Source organism: Carassius auratus, unplaced genomic scaffold (assembly GCF_003368295.1).
Source record: "Carassius auratus strain Wakin unplaced genomic scaffold, ASM336829v1 scaf_tig00033856, whole genome shotgun sequence".
Classification (NCBI taxonomy): domain Eukaryota; kingdom Metazoa; phylum Chordata; class Actinopteri; order Cypriniformes; family Cyprinidae; genus Carassius; species Carassius auratus.
Window position 1 is genome coordinate 102,826 of NW_020526107.1, and position 19,191 is coordinate 122,016.

The window sequence follows — 19,191 nt, forward strand, 5'->3', positions numbered from 1 at the left end:
ACGTAAACACACACACACACACATTCACACACACACACACACATATATATATATATATATATTATAATTCAGGGGTCTTCATGTAAAATAGTTTGAAGTCCAGTAATGAACCCTCGTCACCAGCCAAGGTCCAGACAATTTATATACCTAAAAATATGAATTGATGGTTTTTGGCAGACCAGGCTAAGATATTTAGGATCATATATAAGACTTTAAAACAAAAGGTTTTATAAAATGATAAACTTCACAATTAAGCCATTATTTTAGCCACAATTTAAACCATTTTATTTGTTGTTGAAAATATAATATATAATAATATAAATTATTATATTAATTTAGGCAATTATTATCAATCAATTATGATATTAATCTTAATATTGGTTTTATAATACATTATCTTCTTGTGGATCCGCCAGTTCACATTTACGACTTTCTTGTACGAAGTAAGACTTTTTATGGCTCTCTGCTCTCTTCACTGCAGACCGTCTGACCGTAGCAACACTTTACTGTAGCAGCAGCCCATAATAGCACTGTAGGACCTAAACAAGACCTTGATGTGCTTGGTATGAATTAGATTTTGTTAGAAAATAGTGCCTGGTATTTATTTATGTCATTATGTCAAAAAGCTTTGCGGTCCGGATTCGGCCAGTTGGTGACCCCACACTGTCAGAAAGAAGCGCATACCCTTTCAAAACAACACACAAACAAACAAACAAACAAAAAAACAACAACAAAAAAACAGCTTTGTACCTTATTTAACAATAAATGTTGCAAAATCATTAATATTAATGTTATCAATAATACCTAATTACAATATTAGTACCCATATATAGATAGATACTGTAGATAGATAAAATAGCTTGATATATATAGGCCTTTTTTCTTTCTTGATATATTTTAATTAGATTTACCCAGAGTGAGATATTCTTGTTTTAAATCTTATGGTTACTGTTTTTTGCAAGCATTAATTTTCGTGTCAGCTGAGCGATCGTAATGATGCACAGACGAGCTTCTTCCCTCCAGCATTCATGCTCATTCCTCTAGTATTTATTGTTGTATTTTTCTTGTGCTCATCTGAAATGCGTCACTTCTGCTCCGTGTACTATTCTCTCTCTTCCTCTTCCCTCTGTATGAAATGTAATGCTTTTAGGATCGATGAGCTGTAACTCTTTCTTTCCCCCCACAGGGGTTGACAGATATTTTCATTTTCTCATTGTGCATCTTTGGATTGCACTGCTGTGTGTGTGTGTGTGTGTGTGTGTGTGCGCACAGAGACCCTCCTCCCAATCAGAATGGCCCTGCGCTCCCCCTCCCCTCCCTTCTCTCTCTCTCCTCTCCCTCCATATGTGTGAAGAAGATGGTTGCAAGCAGCGTGGGCCTGTTTTTACTGTCGCACATCCTGTCGTGATCCGACCGGGAGGAAGCGGAGGAGAAGAATCCCTCCATTCAGGTCAGTTTCTCTCTTTCACTCACTCACTCCTTCATGTTATGTGATGCTGCTGTCAAGTAATTCAATTTGAATGAGATTTTTGTCACCCAGATCCTGTGGTGGGAGGAACAGGCCTGGAGTCAGCCAGAGCAGAGAGGTGAATCTCCTTTCATCCATCTCTTTACATCCTTTACATCCTTTTTTTTGTTAAATATGACCATGGTATTAGCATTTTTACCATGGTAAAACCATAATTTTTTTTTTCTTTTTTAAGAACATGCTTCATTGTAATAGCATATTCTTTATGAGTATAATGTAAATAAATGAGAAGCACAAAAAAGTACATTTGATATTACCACATGAGTACTGTAAAAAACAGTAACACCTCATAATAAGGTTTTAATTAACATGATTTAATTAGTTAACATGGATTAACAATTATAACAATATAAAAATAATAGTTCACATTAAATAACAGTGCAAATTGTATTACTGTTAATTTCATTTTCAATTTAAACAAACAGGCAAAAAAATAATAATAAAAAGTGTTATTTTAGTATCACAGAGATATTAATAGTTTTTATTCGTATTTCAAATGATTAGTTATTAAATTTTATATTTTCTGTTTTTATATTAGACTGAGTAATTTTGTGATTTTAAGTGTTTTTTTTTATGGTGTCGTTTTTATTCATTTTTTATTTTAAATTATTATAGTATCTAGAGTAATTCAAAATAAGAAATGTTGCCTTGGCGTCCATCTGAAATAAAATAAGTTGTATGTTTTTTTTATATATATTTTATTTCATGTAATAAAAATTTTATTATTTTAGTTTTAGATTCAGTTAGATTTAGTTCATGTGTTAACATTAACTTACCTTATTGTTTATTGTGATCATAAAAGCTATGGAACGTGAATTATAGTTTAGTACAATGGTATATTCAAAATAAAATGAAAGTCAGTGGGGTCTAGTGTTGTTTGAAACAGTTGTTTATGAATATCATTCATAAAATTTTAACAGAAATAAATGTAAATATAACAATCTCTTATTATTTAAAAAAATTATTTTTATTTTCATTTAGTTTAACTTGATTTACTAAAATAACTAAAACTAAACAGAAAAAAAATACAAACAATAGATATTTAAAAAAACTAATAAAATGACAAAGCGTACAAAAATATTTCTGAAACTAAAATTAAAACAGAAAAATAAAAATTAATTCAAATATGAATAAAAACTGTAAAAGTATCTCAGTCATACTAAATTGACACCGGAGTATATGATGACAGAATTTCTTTTTTTTTTATGAAAAAATGACACGGAGATTAAAAGTGGTGTTTTTAAACGTTGTAGATGATCTATAGAATGCCATTGCATCATATAATCTTTCTTCTGCTTGCGTCTCCAGCTGTCTCCAGCATGCAGCGTCACTCGTCTGATGTGGCCCGTCTGTATCAGACTGAGTTCATCCGGAGCGCGCGGGCGGTGGGCATGCTCTGGGCCGTCTGCACGCTCTGCTTTGCCATTATTGAGGTGGTCATTCTCATCCAGCCTTCATGGGTGGGCACACGAGAGCTGCACTACCGAGGAGGGGGTCCGGCTCCTCCGACCGGGACGCTGGGCCTCTTTGAGGTCTGCATGGAGATGGATTGGCCTGTCCCAGAATGCCGAGGGTCTCTTCGCACCCTGACTCCGCTCCCTGCCTTCCAGTCTCCCGCTGTGCTGGTGTGCATGTCTCTCACTATGGTGTGGGCCAGCGTGGGCTGTCTGTGTCTGTTCAGATTCTGCAACGCAGCAACCGTCTATAAGATCTGTGCTTGGCTGCAGCTCACAGCAGGTGAGACTCTTCAGCTGATTCATCAAGTCTCTTCTGCTCACCACCGCTGCATTTATTTGATCAAAAATACTGGGTTACTATTTTCTATTGTAATATGTTTTTTAATATAATTTGTTCCTGTGATGCAGCGCTGTATTTTCAGCATCATACTCCAGTCTTCAGTGTCACATGATCCTTCAGGAATCAATCTGATATACTGATTTGATGCTTAAGAACTATTTTGTTTCTTATCAACACTGAAAACTTTTGTGCTGCTTCATTTTTTTTTTTGTGGAAACTGAAAATGTTTTTAAGATTCTTTGATGAATAGAAAGTTCAAAAGAAAATATTTATTTGTAATAGAAATGATTTGTTACAATATTAATATTTATATGTCACTTTTGAAATGTCTTTAATTCCTTGAAATAACCTCACTGAGACCAATATTTACCTCATTAAAGTAAAATCTAATTTAATTTATTTCATTTACTTTTACTTATTAACGTGTCTCAAATTACAAATCGGTGCCTAATTCTAATTAAAATAGTCACAATTCAGAAAATCTGAATAGTTTCACAAGGCAGCAATTTCTAACAGAATATATATATATATATATATATATATGATGATCCAGAGATCTGTGTAGTATGTGATGATGAAGAAGTGATTATTGAAAGCTTGTGATTTCTTCTGAATAACTCATTCCATTTTTTACACTAAAAATTTAGTCCCATGACCCTCTTGTTGACTCTTAGATTTAAAGAGGCTGACTTTTGCTATCACCGGTACATCTTTAAGACATTGTGGAGGATGTAAATGACCTCAGTTTTGATTGGCTAACCTCTTTGCATGCATCCTTCAGTCATGACCTCTTTGTAGAGCTGTAGTACACTGAGATTGTTTTTGAATCTCTTCTGAAATGTGCTCTTTTTGACGTGAAATGTGAACAATGTGTGTTAAACAATACAGTACTACTAATTGCCTCTCTGTTTCTGGATGCAGGCTTCTGTCTGGCCCTGGCGTGTGTGTTGTTCCCAGACTCCTGGGCGTGTGCTGAGATGCGGGCGCTTTGCGGGGACCGTGTGAGTAGCTTCTCCCCGGGGAACTGCTCTGTGCACTGGGCGTATATACTGGCCATGTTGGGGGTGCTGGACGCCGGCATACTGTCCACGCTGGCTTTTGTTTTGGGGAATCGCCAAGATGCCCTGCTGCCAGAAGATGCCAAGGATGGTGATGGTAAATGGTGCACCCATTCTTGCTAAAATCTCTAAAATCATTTAATGTTTTACTGCCTGTTTTAAGAGAGTAGAAGTATTGTTCATGCTTAGTTTATGTTAACTAAAGTAGATAACTAATGATAAACCTTATTGTGAAGTGTGAGATATTTTAATCATGTTGTTTTCTCCTCTCTTCTCAGTGACTGGCTTGTTACTGGCAGCATAAAGCAGCGGTCAGAAGGTGCTGGTAAGACTGTAATCTAGTTTTTCTGGGGATTGTGTTTTTCTTCTGGCAGTAGCATTGGACCCAGCATCCTCTTCTCTCTTCTGTAACTCATGTCTCTGTTCTTTCTCACCCCCTCAGGTGGCTGTTTCATCACGTCGTTTGTGAACTTCTCTCCTGACAAATAATGATGAGATAAAACGTGTGAAGAGATGCTTGTCTTTTCCCCCTCAGCATGATGTCACCGTCCTGTGAATTCTGCTTACATAACCTGTCTGCATAGAAACAGTCACCTGGCAACAGAGTCCTTTCTCCCCTGACGGAGGAACATTACTCTGATCTTGTAATGGCGGCTCTAAATAGAGAAGAGCAAAGGCCATTTTCTTTAGTGCATTTCCAAGTGGAGGTATAGTCGAGGTCTGTGTGATCACAGATCACATGTGGTTTTCAGTTAAATGATATTTAGAGGATTGACTGTGATGTTTGATTCCATGTTCTAGATGTTTTTGTGCATGAATTTAAGTCTGAATTTAAACTCAGCATAATATTACTATAAATCTGTTTAGTTTTGTTTTTGGTCAGTAAAGTCTTAATCGTTTAGAATCAGATTTAATGATTTGATCATCTTTAAGCTAAAGGTAGCTAATAACTTATATTTAAGTGAGCACAAAATAAAAATCTGCCTCTTTATATTCTTATCCAAACTTTAAATGAGTTGGTTTCTTCATCAGAACAGATTTGAAGGAATATAGCATTACATCACTTTCCTGACCAATGGATGCTCTGCAGTGAATGGGTGCCGTCAGAATGAGAGTCCAAACAGATGATAAAAACATTATATTTCACAAGTAATCCACACCACTCCAGTCCAGCATTTAACAATTTGTAAAGTGAAAAGCTGTGTGTTTGTAAGAAACAAATCCATCATTAAGACATTTTTAACTTCAAACCATTGCAAATATAAGAGTCCTCTGTCTGTAATAATACTTTCTCCGGTGATAAAGTAATCTCATCTGAATCAGGAGAGAAATATGCACAGATTACGCACTGTTTACAAGGAAAAACAGTCCAGTCCTAAGTTATTCTAAACAAATGTGACCCTGGAGCACAAAAGCAAGCTTAAGTTGTTGGGGTATATTTGTAGCAAAAGCCAAAAAAAACATTGTATGGGTCAAAATTAACGATTTTTCTTTTATGCCAAAAATCATCAGCATATTAAGTAAAGATCATGTTCCATCAAAATATTCTCTAAATTTCCTACCTTAAATACATCAAAACCAAATTTTTGATTGGTAATATGCACTGCTAAGAACTTCATTTTGACAACTTTAAAGGTAATTTTCTCAATATTTAGATTTTTTGCACACTCAGATTCCAGATTTTCAAGTAGTTGTATCTCGGCCAAATATTGTCCGATCCTAATAAACCATACATCAATGGAAAGCTTGTTTATTCATTTAAAAAAATTAACACTTCAGACTGGTTTTATGGTCCAGGGTCACATGTCAATGGATTTTGATGTGAAAGGACAACATGAGATGGGCATTTTCACTGGAGGAAGAGTTATTATGGATTATGGACTTGTATTTTAGCCGGAAGTGAAGTTTAAAAAAATATTACTGATGAATTTGTTTTTACAAGTAGCTACACAACTTTTCACTTTACAGGACATTAAATGCTGGACTGGAGTGTTGTGGATTATTGTGATGTTTTTATCAGCTGTTTGAACTCTCATTCTGACGGCACCCATTCACTGCAGAGGATCCAATGGTGAACAAGTGATGTACCCTAATGCTAAATTTCCCCAAATCTGTTCTGAAAAAGAAATAAACTCATCTTAAATTGCCTGATGGTGAGTAAACTTTCAGCAAAAAAACAAAACAAAACAATTAATAGCAGTTTCACATGGAAACACGTGACATCACAATGGTAGTAAAGTCGATTCCAACTTCTGTTTCATGCTGACTTTAAACTTGCATGCCACTGTTGTAATCGTAATTGTCTTCAGCCACCGTTAATATATAAAAAGTCATTGTCAGTTGTGCTTGTTTCAGATATAATGCTGATAGGTTAAGACTTTATCAAGCCGTTGCATTAAATGTTGAATGTGATGTGTTTTCTAATCCACTTCCAATGTAAAAGCAATGCAAAATTTTAAACAAAATGTTGTAGTTCACACACTTTATTAGCACTTACAGTGATTTCTGTTGTTTGACAAAACTTGCAGTATTGTATTTTTGCAGTAATGTATTTTTTTACAAGATTTTATGACTGCACAAATATCTAAAAGCATTAATATATGATTATATAGCTACGATTTCCTTCACAAATTCATAATAGTCAGATTACAAACCCAGAGGGCAGAAAGTTGGGACAGTGATTAATATCAGACAGAGTGTTTCAAAGCCAAGTCAAGGGACAAAAACACTTGATCAAGCTAAGATAGGATGCGTATGACACTAAGAAAACAACACACTACTTTAGACAGCCAGTCGGAGAAAGAGAGGACAGGAAACTCATTCAGAGCATGTTTGAAGGGCTCTTTTCTCCTGTAGTGCTGATTAGTGCTGTAGAAAGCAGCTGATCTGATGTGTTGTTGTGCTGTTTAAACCTGTACTGGATATCTTATGCAATAAATAGATTTCAGACATTTTCGTTTCTCAATCATTTGTTTAAAAAAAAAAATCTAAATTAAGTTTACTTTCTAAAACAGTACTGTAGGTGTAGATACTGACTGAGCTTGTTATTATTACTGAGTGAGCTGTGAGTTACTGTTAATTTCCTCACAATATGAAACAAACTCACTGTAGCTGTAGATAAGCTCTGATATATTTGGATCTCTGAGGAAACAGTCATGCTCCTTTCATCTGCTGAGAAACTCAGGGTTGCCAAGTGGCAAATGGCTTATAGTAGGAACTCACTCCTCAATGCACACGACAAAACATCACCTAAATGCTATCTTGCATGACCCTGGTCAAACAATCATTTAAAATCTGAATCCGTAATTAAGGTAAATGTAACTTTGATCCTGTTGTTTTTGACAGAAACAGCGAAAAAGCTACTTGTGCAAGCCAATAACTGATTATTTCCATGTCAGTATGGTCAATTAATGCCTGTACTATGGAAGCCTTTTTGCACCATGGAATAAAAAAATTAAAAGGTAATTGTGACTTTTGATCTCACAATTCTGATTTTATGTATTTTTTCTCAGAATCGTAAGTTAAGAACTCATTGTGAGGAATTACTTTGCAATTCTGAGGAAAAAAGTCAGAATTGCAAGATGTAAACCCAGAATTGGAAGAAAAAAAGTCACAGTTAGCTTTTTTAATTGTTTTGTTCCATGATGGAAAAGGGTTTACATTCTGTAGAATGTAGCCAGAAAGAAGAAAAAGCATTTTCCATAAGCTGTTATGTGTATGGGATTTATTATATTATAACACTGAAACAGAGTATTATCATATCAGAGTACCTCAGCAAGCAGGTCTTGATTAGATTTAGGCAAACGACAATGAACACTGGCGTATCTGTAAGCAAGTGAAATGTGGCAGTCCCGTCTGAAACTCTTGCTTGCTCTGTCTGTCTAGATTTCTCTCTATTTCACCAAACATTTCCCTTTAATTCCTCTCACTTTCACATACTCTTTAAGCTGGCAGGTACTGCAGGATATGCTGGGCGATCAGAGCGGGGTCATAGGTCAGGGCTCTGCGCTTGCGGCTGTGTTTTTTGGGGGACGGCAGGTCAGTGTCTATGCGCTTCATTCTCTGTAGGCCGACGTGTGGTGTTCTGTTGCTCTGCCCTGCAACCTCTTCGTCATCCACATCACCATCGAGCCGTTTCACCCTCAGCAGTGATGCCTCGGCGTGGGGGGAGGGGCCAGGGGCGGAGTCCAGGGACCGGCGGGAGCGTTTTAGGGCGGATCCTCCAGATTGCTCCATGTTGGCCACAGCGCTCAGATCCCGTTTAGCACGCTGGTTTGAAGGACCTCCCTGACTGCCACCCGATGCCAAGCTGGAGAGGATTTTCTCAACAAGGTACCTTCAAAATATAAAAATAGTTTTACGTTTGCTTGGCATTTTATTGATTCATTTGTGGAATTTTTTATATTACTATTTCTAATTGTAGATTGAAGGGTTTTTTTTAAGTTTTAACATTTTAAAGTTCTTTTTATAATTTAGTTTTGTGCTTTTGTAATTTGTAGTAGTTTATTTAAATATTACTATTTATTTAAAATTTTAGTTTTGTTCATATTTGTCTTATGTTATTAATATTTTGAATTCGATTTTTTTTTACTATTTTGTTTAAATTTAAATTTTAGTTAAATATTTTTTACTAATTTGGATATGTTCTTTTCTCATTTTAGTTTTTTTATATAACTATTTAGTTTTCTTTTTTTTTTTTTTTACATCTAATCATTTTTTCTATTTTAATTAATATTCTGAATTACCATTTGAACTATACTTTCAGTTTTCAGTTAAATTTCTAGTAATTTTGTTATGTGCTTTTTAAATTTCTTTTAAATTTTTTTCATCTAATATTTAATATTATTATTATTTTAAATGAGTGTTTATTTCTCTATTTTCATTTGAATTTTAGTTAGATATAACTATACATAATTATGTATTATGTGCTTTTGTCAGTTTTATTACCATTTTTTTATATCACTATTTATTTCTAATCTTATAGTTTGTTTTTAATCTAGTATTTATATTTTGGGTTTAGTTAATATGTATTATTATTGTATTACTTATTTACAGTTATTAACTTTAGTGTTTCAGCTTATTTCATTAAACAAAAATGTTTTTATAGTTTTAGTTAATGATAATAACCTTGACATTGAGGCATTGGTATGGTTATGAACGGCATGTTTCCATTACCTGAGCATCTCTTGGTCTTTGTCCTGCTCTCTCTCTGATATCCTGTTGGTGTTTTGAGCGAGTCCAGCCTGCATCAGTCTCTCCTGCTTGTAGCGGTTGAGCAGAGCCTGAGTAAGCTGAGGATCCAGAAGGCCCTGCCATGAGGCCTGGGGCTTGGCCATGCTCACAGCCTGCTCGGTCTCATCGTAGTCCGGAGGGTATGGGCCCTGGAAATCACCCTCCTCCTCCTCCTCTTCCTCTGGTTTGCCTTGTCCGTTATTCTGTGCCTCGTTTAGGAGACGCAGCATTGACGCCAGATAAACTGCTTCCTGTTCCCGCCTCTGGTCGTTCTCCACCAGCCGCTGGAGGGCTTGTCCAAGACCTTGAGCTCTTAAGACCTCTGGTTGGTAGTACAGATCATTGCTCCGACTCCTGAAGTCAGCAGTGGGGTAAGACATCATCTGTGCCTCGTAGGGCACTGAATCTCGCAGGTCTCTTCGCAGACGGATTTCAGCTGCCTGGATGTCAAAGCTGCGACCTCCTCCACGCATGGTAGAGAGAGGCTGACAAATACAGAGAAGAGGAGAAAGAAATCAAACTGGTTGGTGAAAAATGTCTCCTGTTTCGATGTTAAACAAATTTGTGCACAGTTTGGCACAGAAAATCTTATTTATACTCATTGTTATTTATACATATTTGTATAAAATAAGTATTAATGGTCCCATCTAAAATGGTTTTATATGAGGTGTGCATATAGTATGAAATGTCCCTCACAGGAAATGACCATTGTTTTTTTCTACTTATTAGAAATTAGTTCCGGTGACTTATTATATTGACAGGTGTCTTTGGGCATTTTTTTTTTTTCTTTGTGAAATTACATTAAATAAAATTAGCACAGATTCTTTAGTGGTTTTTAGTCTTTTTGGCCATTTCAGCTTCACTTTTGTTGTTGTTACAAAAAAAAGGGACAATGCAGTATTAGTTTCATTGATTTATTATATTGACTGGTGGGCGGACTGTAATTGATTGCAATCATTTTGTTATGTTCAACTACACTTTTGTTTTCGCTATGTATTATTCAATAATTGAAAGCAATTAAATAATGTAATCTTGTTTAGAAAGTAATGTATTTCCTACAGAGGACCATCTCTGATGAATAGGAGCAAGGGCTGGAGATTTTATGATTAGTAGATTGTGACGTACAATTTTTGAGCACAGAAACACTCACCTCCCACTTCAGTGACACTTTACATACTAATCATTCATGCATTGGAGAGGAAGCATTAGTAAGTATGTTTCCTCTCCTCTCATCTGTACTCCCATCCTTACACCTCCTCTTCATCCCCACTGAGTCAGACATTCAAATTACAACCACACTATTGAGAAGAAATGAAAGATGCTTTCTAGGGCCTGAAATCACTGTAGAGTGCATAGCAAGCACATTCTGACAGTATGACTAACCAGCTCCTCTTCAGCTTATATTAGTTCTGTCACTGGCAGTGAAGATCTGTGTCCACCATTACCAGGGACGGACTCAAAGAGGGTTCGCGAATCATTTGAGTCAGTTTGGGAGTTAGGAGCGGGTTCGCGAATCATTTGAGTCAGTTCGGAGTATGGAGCGTGAACCATTTGAACCAGTTTGGGAGTTCGTAGCGGGATCGCGAATCATTTGAGTCAGTTCTGGAGTTCGATACGGGATCACGATTCACAAATCATTTTAGTCAGTCTGGGGATCGCAAATCATTTGAATCAGTTCAGGAGTTCGGTGCGGGATCGCGAATCATTTGAGTCAGTTCGGGAGTTCCTCTGCGACCACCTGCTAATAAGCCCAAGGGGGGACAAGGGGTATGTTTCTGAGTTGGGACACTGCCTTGCGCAGCGGTGCCCCCAGACTCACTGATAGTGGTTTACCCATTTCTAGCACATACCACCTTACATGGTATATTAATAATGCCATATTCCCCTAAACATGTGTAATTGCTGATGTATGCTCATGACAGAAATGAAAGATGCATTTCCACTTACGATTTACTTTAGCTATTTTATTTATTTTTAATTACAATTTATTCACTTTAAATAAATTATAATCTAAAGTGATAGGATTAAAATGAATTGTAGTTGCTCAACACCACAGGAACAGTAAAAAAATAAATAAATAAAAAAGTCTAAACTCACAACTCCAGAGGTTCACGGAACAAGAAGGGGGAGAAAGGATGGTGAACTTGCATGTTAGTAAAGGCAGGCGCATTAAAAAAAAAAAAAAAAACAGTTTGAAACAGGACACACCTTCTCTTTTTTAATTGATGATGGCGGTGCTTCACTTTCTCCATTTTTCGAATTGGAAAGCATGCATCTAAAAGTTCCTTCCCAGTGTGTCTGGTATGCACTTGCCTGTGCTGGCATGACAACAACGAAAATGTTGATAACAACCTAGTCAGCAGTTCAGGGTGTGGCAACAGTAGCGTGCTGAACTGTCAAGTAGTAATGTTTGTTAGGCTGCCTGGGGCTCGAGGATATAGAGCGAACAACTTTTTTTGAGCAAGCATTGATTATGCCTGAGTGACACAGTCTTTTGTGAGACGCATGAATTGGGCTTCAAACGCTGTGAGCGCACGCGCTACGTGGGACTGGTGATCTGGTCACCCTAGGCGGGTTCCCGAATCATTTGATTCAGTTCGGGAGTTCGTAGCGGGTTCGCGAATCATTTGAATCAGTTTGGGGATCGCAAATAATTTGAGTCAGTTCGGGGTTCGCGAATCATTTGAGTCAGTTCGGGAGTTCGTTGCGAGTTCACGAATCATTTGAGTCAGTTCGAGAGTTCGTAGCGGGTTCGCGAATCATTTGAGTCAGTTCGAGAGTTCGTAGCGGGTTCGCGAATCATTTGGATCAGTTTGGGGATCGCGAATCATTTGAGTCAGTTCGGGAGTTCGTTGCGGTTTCGCGAATCATTTGAGTCAGTTTACGAGTTCGATACTGGATCACAAATCATTTGAGTCAGTTTGTAAGTTTGGAGCAGGTTCGCGAATCATTTGAGTCAGTTTGGGGTTCGCGAATCATTTGAGTCAGTTTTAATATTTAATACTAGTTCTAATTACGTTTTCCAAGCGTGTTTGGGTGTAATATATGACATATTGTTTTAATGATGTGCCTTTTAACAGTATAAAGTATATTCAAAAACTAAAATCGTGCATAAAAAGTGCACGCATCTAGGCTAATGTAAAGTTACACGATGAAGTCATAGTGTGCGTGTGCATTTTGAGTGCGTTCTTTCACTGGATTATTCGATGTATTCAAATGCATTTATGAATGCATGTGAATGATCACAAAATTCAAGATATGGGGGTTAGAAAATGTACATATTTATATCATTTTATGTAGTTAATCAATATCACACGAAGAGTGCCATTTCAGTTTTTCTCCAAAAATCAGCATGATTAAAATGTGATATTAAGTGATGAGTGGATAAAGACTAGAGAAATCAAATAGTGAGAGAGTGATCTGCTCACCTGGTTATGGTCCATTACTGATAGGAGACCTGTGTTTCAGCAGTGATTTATGATCTAGAACCTTGAATCTGTTTCTCTACTCATGTTAACCACTGAAAAGAGCTAAAGCCTGAGGTTATAAACAAAGTGCTGAGTCATGACATTGTCTTCACCCTCTGTGTGCAAAGTAATTATTCTAAATTGCAAAGCGAGCACTGAGAAACAACTAGCAGCTCAAAAACTACAATATGTGCAAGTTCTGTGTTTGTCAGAATGATAAGTGAAGTTCATTTATGTGGTATTTTAGGGCTGTTATGATTAATAATAAATGAGGCAGATATAGTGACGTCTGAAACTAAAGGAGCAGGATTCCTCTGGACGCTGTGTGAGTTTGATCAGTGACTCATTCTGGTGCATTTAGATGTCTGTAGCACTCCAGACGTACACATTGCATGTGTGGTGATATGAATCTTGCTGTTAATATCATGAATTTAAGTGGTTTAGACGTCCTCCGGTTCCTTACCATCTGCTTCACTCTGCACCAATGGAAATGTTTCTAACGTAAACAACCATCTGCAAAGTTACTTTACAGCTCCTGTAGACTCCAGCCAAAGTGCTTTGTCACATCAATTTGCATATAGTTGTGTGTGTCATTATAAAATGTATTAAGAGATTATCAATACACTTCATGGGATTGGACTTAATAAAGATGCTTCACGTACCCACTTTTTTGCATAAAAAAAAATCAATAGCAAGTGTAAAAATAATTTTACAGTAAAAAGGTTTTTACAGTTTGGTGTGTGTACAGATTAAGTGAATTTCCAATCAGTGTTGTTTTAGCTAAAACAATAAAAAAAATTACAAAGATGAAATTAAAAAAGATATTAAATGAAAAACAAATGTCTAAAAAAACTTAATACAATCAGTGTTTTTATAACTAAAAATAACAAATTGTTTTCTGTAATTTAAAAAATGGAGATAAAAAAAAAACATTTCACAAAAAAATTCAGAACAACTCAATCCAATCAGTGTTGTTTGTTTTTTAAAATCCTTATCTAAAAAAAATATAAATCTAAAAAGCAAAACTCTAAAATGTATTTTTAAAATGAAATAAAAATACTTAAACTTACTTACTTAAAAAAACAACTTTGTTGCCTTGGAAACTAACTGTAATAAATAAAAATATTTATACTAATAATTATTACCAAAAACTAAAGCTGAAAAAAAAAACTAAAGATAAATAGATTAAAAACTAATAAAATGACTAACTTAAATTAATATGCAAGCTGAAAAATATATAAAATAGCTCCAAATATTAAATACTATAATAGTATTGAAATAATACTAAATTAACACTGAGCCCAGTATATTCACATTTATTCAGTCATTGAATTTTTTTTTTCATGATAGCACATGAAGCTCATTTTACTAGGTTAACTGACAAACATTTTTACAGTATAGATGGATGGATGGAAGAAAACTGAGAGTGCTCTCCGAAAGCTGTTGCCATGGCAGCGTTCCTCCTCCGCTTGGAGTGAAAGAGTGTTTGTTCTGCTAATGAGATTGTGCTTCCTCTGCCATTGATTTTATCCCGTGTTGTCCTTCAGATATGGCCCCTTATCCTTTACACGTTCCCAAAATGACTGTAGCATTTACATTCAGCTCAACATGACTGTGTTTCAGTGACCGCTGCTGTCCATGGTGCTGAAAACATGAGCTCACACTAATGACTGCTACACTTGTGCTCTCATGTCTTAGTCTCATGTCACTTTAAATAGTAAATTCAACAAGTACACATGACACATCATCTGTTATATAAGTATCATTCTGTCTACCTTGCTAAAATAACATGGAGCTCTGCGATTGAAAATTCAATGTAATATTTAATGTGATCTTGGGTCATTTGCAAGATCCTTTTGCTGTGCATCCATTTCTGCGCACTGCCTTTCTGAGAAATTTCCAGAATTGAATCAGGATTGTTTTCAATAGTAAAGCCCTGTTGATATGTGCTCTGTTGTTGCCAGGCAATAATGATTTGTACGCCCTATTTCACGCCATCTGGCTCGACTGATCTCATTGTTCTCTGTGACATCAGTTAAGCAGAAATTTAAACGCAGCCAAGCATAACATGAAAAGGGCACAAATATTACATTGTGTACTTTCACATATTCAATATGACCCATGTGCAATGATTCACATGTAACTGAAATGAAATAGAAAAGTGCCTCTAAACACAATGAAATTGGCATTTAGCACCAAATGCAAACCTCTGTACAAATTGAATAAAGGTAAAAAATAAGAAAACATGCAGGTTAAGATGTAACTATTGAGAAATCAAAGTGAATCACGCACTCAGTCTCAACAAACACACACGATGAGGGTTTGGTATGGTGTTTGCTTTACCTTTGCCTCTGATGTGGGGATCTGGAACAGCGTCAGGGAGAGGAAGAGCAGAAGAGAGCTGGTCAGAAGGCCCGACATCCTGGAGGAGAGAATGAAGCTGCCCCTGCAGTGAAGAGAAACGCTGCCACCAAACACCAGCACAGAGACTGACAGATCCAAACAGAGAGAAACACAGAGAGAGAGAGAGAGAGAGAGAGAGAGTGGAGAGCAGAGAGGGAGGAGCTTCATTGTTACTCCGAACAGAGATGCATGAAAGAGGTTAAAAAAGAGACTGTGTTTGTGATTTTTGCATGGTAAAGCTGATGAAAATGTTTTACTGCATGCATACAGTAGGGCTGGTCCAAATAAAAAGATTATAAGCTTCGAAACTTCGGTAGTAATCAACACCTAATATTCGAAGCTTTGGAGGGGGCTGAACATATTATTCTCTAGAATAAAAGGCTGCAATCTCTGTGTGTTTGTCTGTGTTTGCCAAGAACAGTTCATCCAATCGACTTCATGCGTGGTCCGTGTATTGCTGCGGATCAAAGGAAGTGCAGGGTCACATTTTGGTGCAATTTGGACACGCGACACGTTCAGAATGAATAAACTTTTAATCTACAGAACAGCGCGAGCCGGAAGCGGTGCTTCACGCGGGCAGGGCTTATATGCTCTTAAAACGTACACACTGTTCTAGTGACACGACAAATTATTATAAGGGCTGGACTGTACGTTTTTGTGATCACTTCCGTATTCGCAAGTATTTTCCAAGCAAATAAGTGCACGTTTTTATCATGTGTAAAATTAGCTAGCCTACTTATTAACATGGCGGATAAAAGCAGCTTTTTTTTTTTTACACCAACAATATACGTAGAAGATAGAAGATTTTTCAAACTTGATGTGCTGTTGTGGTAGGCCAGTTTCAAATCGTATATTTGCCACACAGCCTTTGTCTTGTCCTCACACAATTTAAAGTGCTCCCACACAGCTGAGGTCTTCAGGTCTTCCCTTCCAGATGAACTGAATCATGACGTTCACTCATGGACGTTTCATATTCAAGCGCGAATGAGAACTGTTTTGCGGGGATGTCAGGTGTTCCAAAAAAAGAAAAAAAAGAAAAAGAATATTAGATTATTTACACCTGGATCTGATAAACAAATTAGAAGATAGCACCTTTAGTATAGAACTCCAATGATCCCTTTCTTCTAACAGTTTGTTGTCATAAGTTATGACAACAAACTGTAGAAGAAAGGGATCATTGGGGTTCTATATAGAACCATAGGGTTCTTTACTCAACTACAAAGAACCTTTTATGCTAAAAAGGTTCTATAATGACAAGAAAAAACCCTTTTGGCACAAAGGGTTCATATCTTGAATTTTGTGATCATTCACATGCATTCATAAATGCATTTGATTGCATTAAATTGCATTTTGAATACACCGAATAATGCAGTGACAGAACGCATTCAAAATGCACACGCGCACTAGTATGACTTCATCATGTAACTTTACATTAGCCTAGATGCATGCACTTTTTAGGCACGATTTGTTTCGTTTTTGAATATACTTGATACTATTAAAAGGCACATCATTAAAACAAAAAATAAAAGTTCACATTTCACACCTAAACAAGCGTGGAAAACGTAATTATAACTAGCTACTAAATTAGTTAAAAATGCCTATCCATATACAGCTATGATTTGCGAACCCCAAACTGACTCAAATGATTCGCGATCCCGCTACGAACTCCCGAACTGACTCAAATGATTTGCGATCCCGCAACGAACTCCCGAACTTATTCAAATGATTTGCGATCCCCAAATTGACTCAAATGATTTGCGATCCCGCTACGAACTCCCGAACTTATTCAAATGATTCGCGATCCCCAAATTGACTCAAATGATTCGCGATCCCACTACGAACTCCCGAACTGATTCAAATGATTCGCGATCCCCAAATTGACTCAAATGATTCGCGATCCCGCAACGAACTCCCGAACTTATTCAAATGATTCGCGATCCCCAAATGGACTCAAATGATTCGCGATCCCGCAACGAACTCCCGAACTTATTCAAATGATTCGCGATCCCCAAATTGACTCAAATGATTCGCGATCCCACTACGAACTCCCGAACTGACTCAAATGATTCGCGATCCCGCTACGAACTCCCGAACTGATTTAAATGATTCGCGATCCCCAAATTGACTCAAATGATTCGCGATCCCGCTCCGAACTCCCGAACTGACTCAAATGATTCGCGAACCCGCTATGAACTCCCGAACTGACTCAAATGATTCGCGCGAACCCGCTACGAACTCCCGAACTGACTCAAATGATTTGCGATCCCAATTGAGAGAAATAAACAGCAGATGTTCATGTTAACAACTTCTTTAACTATTTAACTTTGTTAATAAAGTAAATAAAACAAAAACATGAATGTTTTAATGCTACTGAATAATAATAAACGATCCACTAGAAGTCTCTGCTCATCATGACAGGACCTGAATCACTAGCCGTGTTTCCACTATCGTGCTAAGACCAGGCGTGCTAGTGCATGCCAGGGCCAGTCCCGTTTCCACAGTCACTTCCGGGGCTTGATCGTGCCTCGCCGGGGCTTCCTCGGTGCCAACGGCCAGGGTTTTTTGGCCCGACGAAAACCTTGGGCCAAAGCGGGCCAGCTGGGGCTAGAGGAGGGGTTATGAACAAAGGCGGAGTTTCTCCGTGTCTGGAGAGCGTCAGCGCGGATCATTTTAGAAAGATAACAGCTTTAACAGCAGCATTAAAGACGTTTTAAAATAAGTTGAGCTCAAAACTCACTCTTAGTTAGCAGCAAGTGTTTGAAATAACTTGATCCGATGTGGATTATAATCACTAAACAAGGCAGAAATATTTATAAGCGATGTAAAAGACTATGTACGCTAAACATTAACGTTGCATAGTAAACATGGTAAAAATGACCGCTTGGATAAATCAGAGGTCAGCTTCTTATTCTTTATTACAATTGTGTATTTATTAAGTAACATTTTATCTGTCGTCTTGTTTCAAGAGTTTAGCTCCACGTTGCATATCATCAAAATATAATAATGATTTTTGTTCTGGAGCTTTTATAGAAATAGCGAGTCTGCGCTGAGGATCATTTCAGAAAGATAACAGCTAACACCAGCATTAAACACTTTTTTAAATAAGTCGAGCTGAAAACTCACTTTCAGTCAGCAGCGAGTGTTTGAAATAACTTGATCCAATGTGGATTATAATCACCATACAAGGCTGAAATATTTATAAGCGATGAAAAAGATATGCACGATAAACATGTTAAACATGGTAAAATATGACCTGCTTGAAGAAATGACAGCTCCTTATTATCTATCACAGTCGTGTATTTATTAAGTAACTTATATTATCTGTCACAAGCCTCGTTTCGAGAGCTTATCTCACGTTGCCTATCATAAAAGAATATAGCCTAATAATGTTTTTTTGTTCGGGACCTTTTATAAAAATAGAGATATTATCATTAATTCTAAATGTGACGGCTACTGTGGCTAATAAACAGAAACAGACTCGACTGAATAAGCAGGCTATTTTCATAAGCGTTAAAAATAAATAAATAAAATAGAAATAAGTGTATTTATGTGTGATTAATTTTGAGTCCTGATAAATTAAATCAATTCTATAGTTAAACATCGATGCTTTTGAATTTGAATATATAACAAAGCATGCAAACAAATGGCCTCTTTTATCATGTTTGTTTTGTGATCGTGCATGTTCCAGTGACTTATTTCTTAGTTT

The 19,191-nt window shown here is 36.7% G+C and overlaps 2 protein-coding genes across 2 annotated transcripts; one reads left to right on the top strand and one right to left on the bottom strand.

The window, feature by feature from the left end:
* Positions 1 to 21: 21 nt before the first annotated feature.
* On the top strand, positions 22 to 5,499 carry LOC113081330 (LHFPL tetraspan subfamily member 3 protein). Its single transcript, XM_026253423.1, has 6 exons — positions 22 to 1,450; positions 1,541 to 1,586; positions 2,837 to 3,265; positions 4,247 to 4,480; positions 4,662 to 4,708; positions 4,826 to 5,499. The coding sequence occupies exons 3-5, from the start codon at positions 2,848 to 2,850 to the stop codon at positions 4,685 to 4,687; spliced, it is 678 nt and encodes a 225-aa protein (XP_026109208.1). The 5' UTR covers positions 22 to 1,450; positions 1,541 to 1,586; positions 2,837 to 2,847; the 3' UTR covers positions 4,688 to 4,708; positions 4,826 to 5,499.
* Positions 5,500 to 6,848: 1,349 nt separating this feature from the next.
* On the bottom strand, positions 6,849 to 15,615 carry LOC113081329 (uncharacterized). Its single transcript, XM_026253422.1, has 3 exons — positions 15,426 to 15,615; positions 9,559 to 10,100; positions 6,849 to 8,719 (listed from the first exon to the last, which is right to left on the bottom strand). Exons 1-3 carry the CDS (start codon positions 15,501 to 15,503, stop codon positions 8,326 to 8,328), a joined length of 1,014 nt encoding a protein of 337 aa, XP_026109207.1. The 5' UTR covers positions 15,504 to 15,615; the 3' UTR covers positions 6,849 to 8,325.
* Positions 15,616 to 19,191: the final 3,576 nt, after the last annotated feature.

What these genes read in the sequence shown, in the direction of transcription:
- LOC113081329 (XM_026253422.1), bottom strand. Translation starts at nt 15,503, where the DNA reads ATGTCGGGCCTTCTGACCAGCTCTCTTCTGCTCTTCCTCTCCCTGACG. An exon ending in TCCCCACATCAGAGGCAAAG is followed by an intron (nt 10,101 to 15,425) that starts GTAAAGCAAACA and finishes TGTATTTGTCAG; the next exon opens with CCTCTCTCTACCATGCGTGG. An exon ending in AAAGACCAAGAGATGCTCAG is followed by an intron (nt 8,720 to 9,558) that starts GTAATGGAAACA and finishes TATATTTTGAAG; the next exon opens with GTACCTTGTTGAGAAAATCC.
- LOC113081330 (XM_026253423.1), top strand. Translation starts at nt 2,848, where the DNA reads ATGCAGCGTCACTCGTCTGATGTGGCCCGTCTGTATCAGACTGAGTTC. An exon ending in TTGGCTGCAGCTCACAGCAG is followed by an intron (nt 3,266 to 4,246) that starts GTGAGACTCTTC and finishes TTCTGGATGCAG; the next exon opens with GCTTCTGTCTGGCCCTGGCG. An exon ending in AGATGCCAAGGATGGTGATG is followed by an intron (nt 4,481 to 4,661) that starts GTAAATGGTGCA and finishes CTCTCTTCTCAG; the next exon opens with TGACTGGCTTGTTACTGGCA.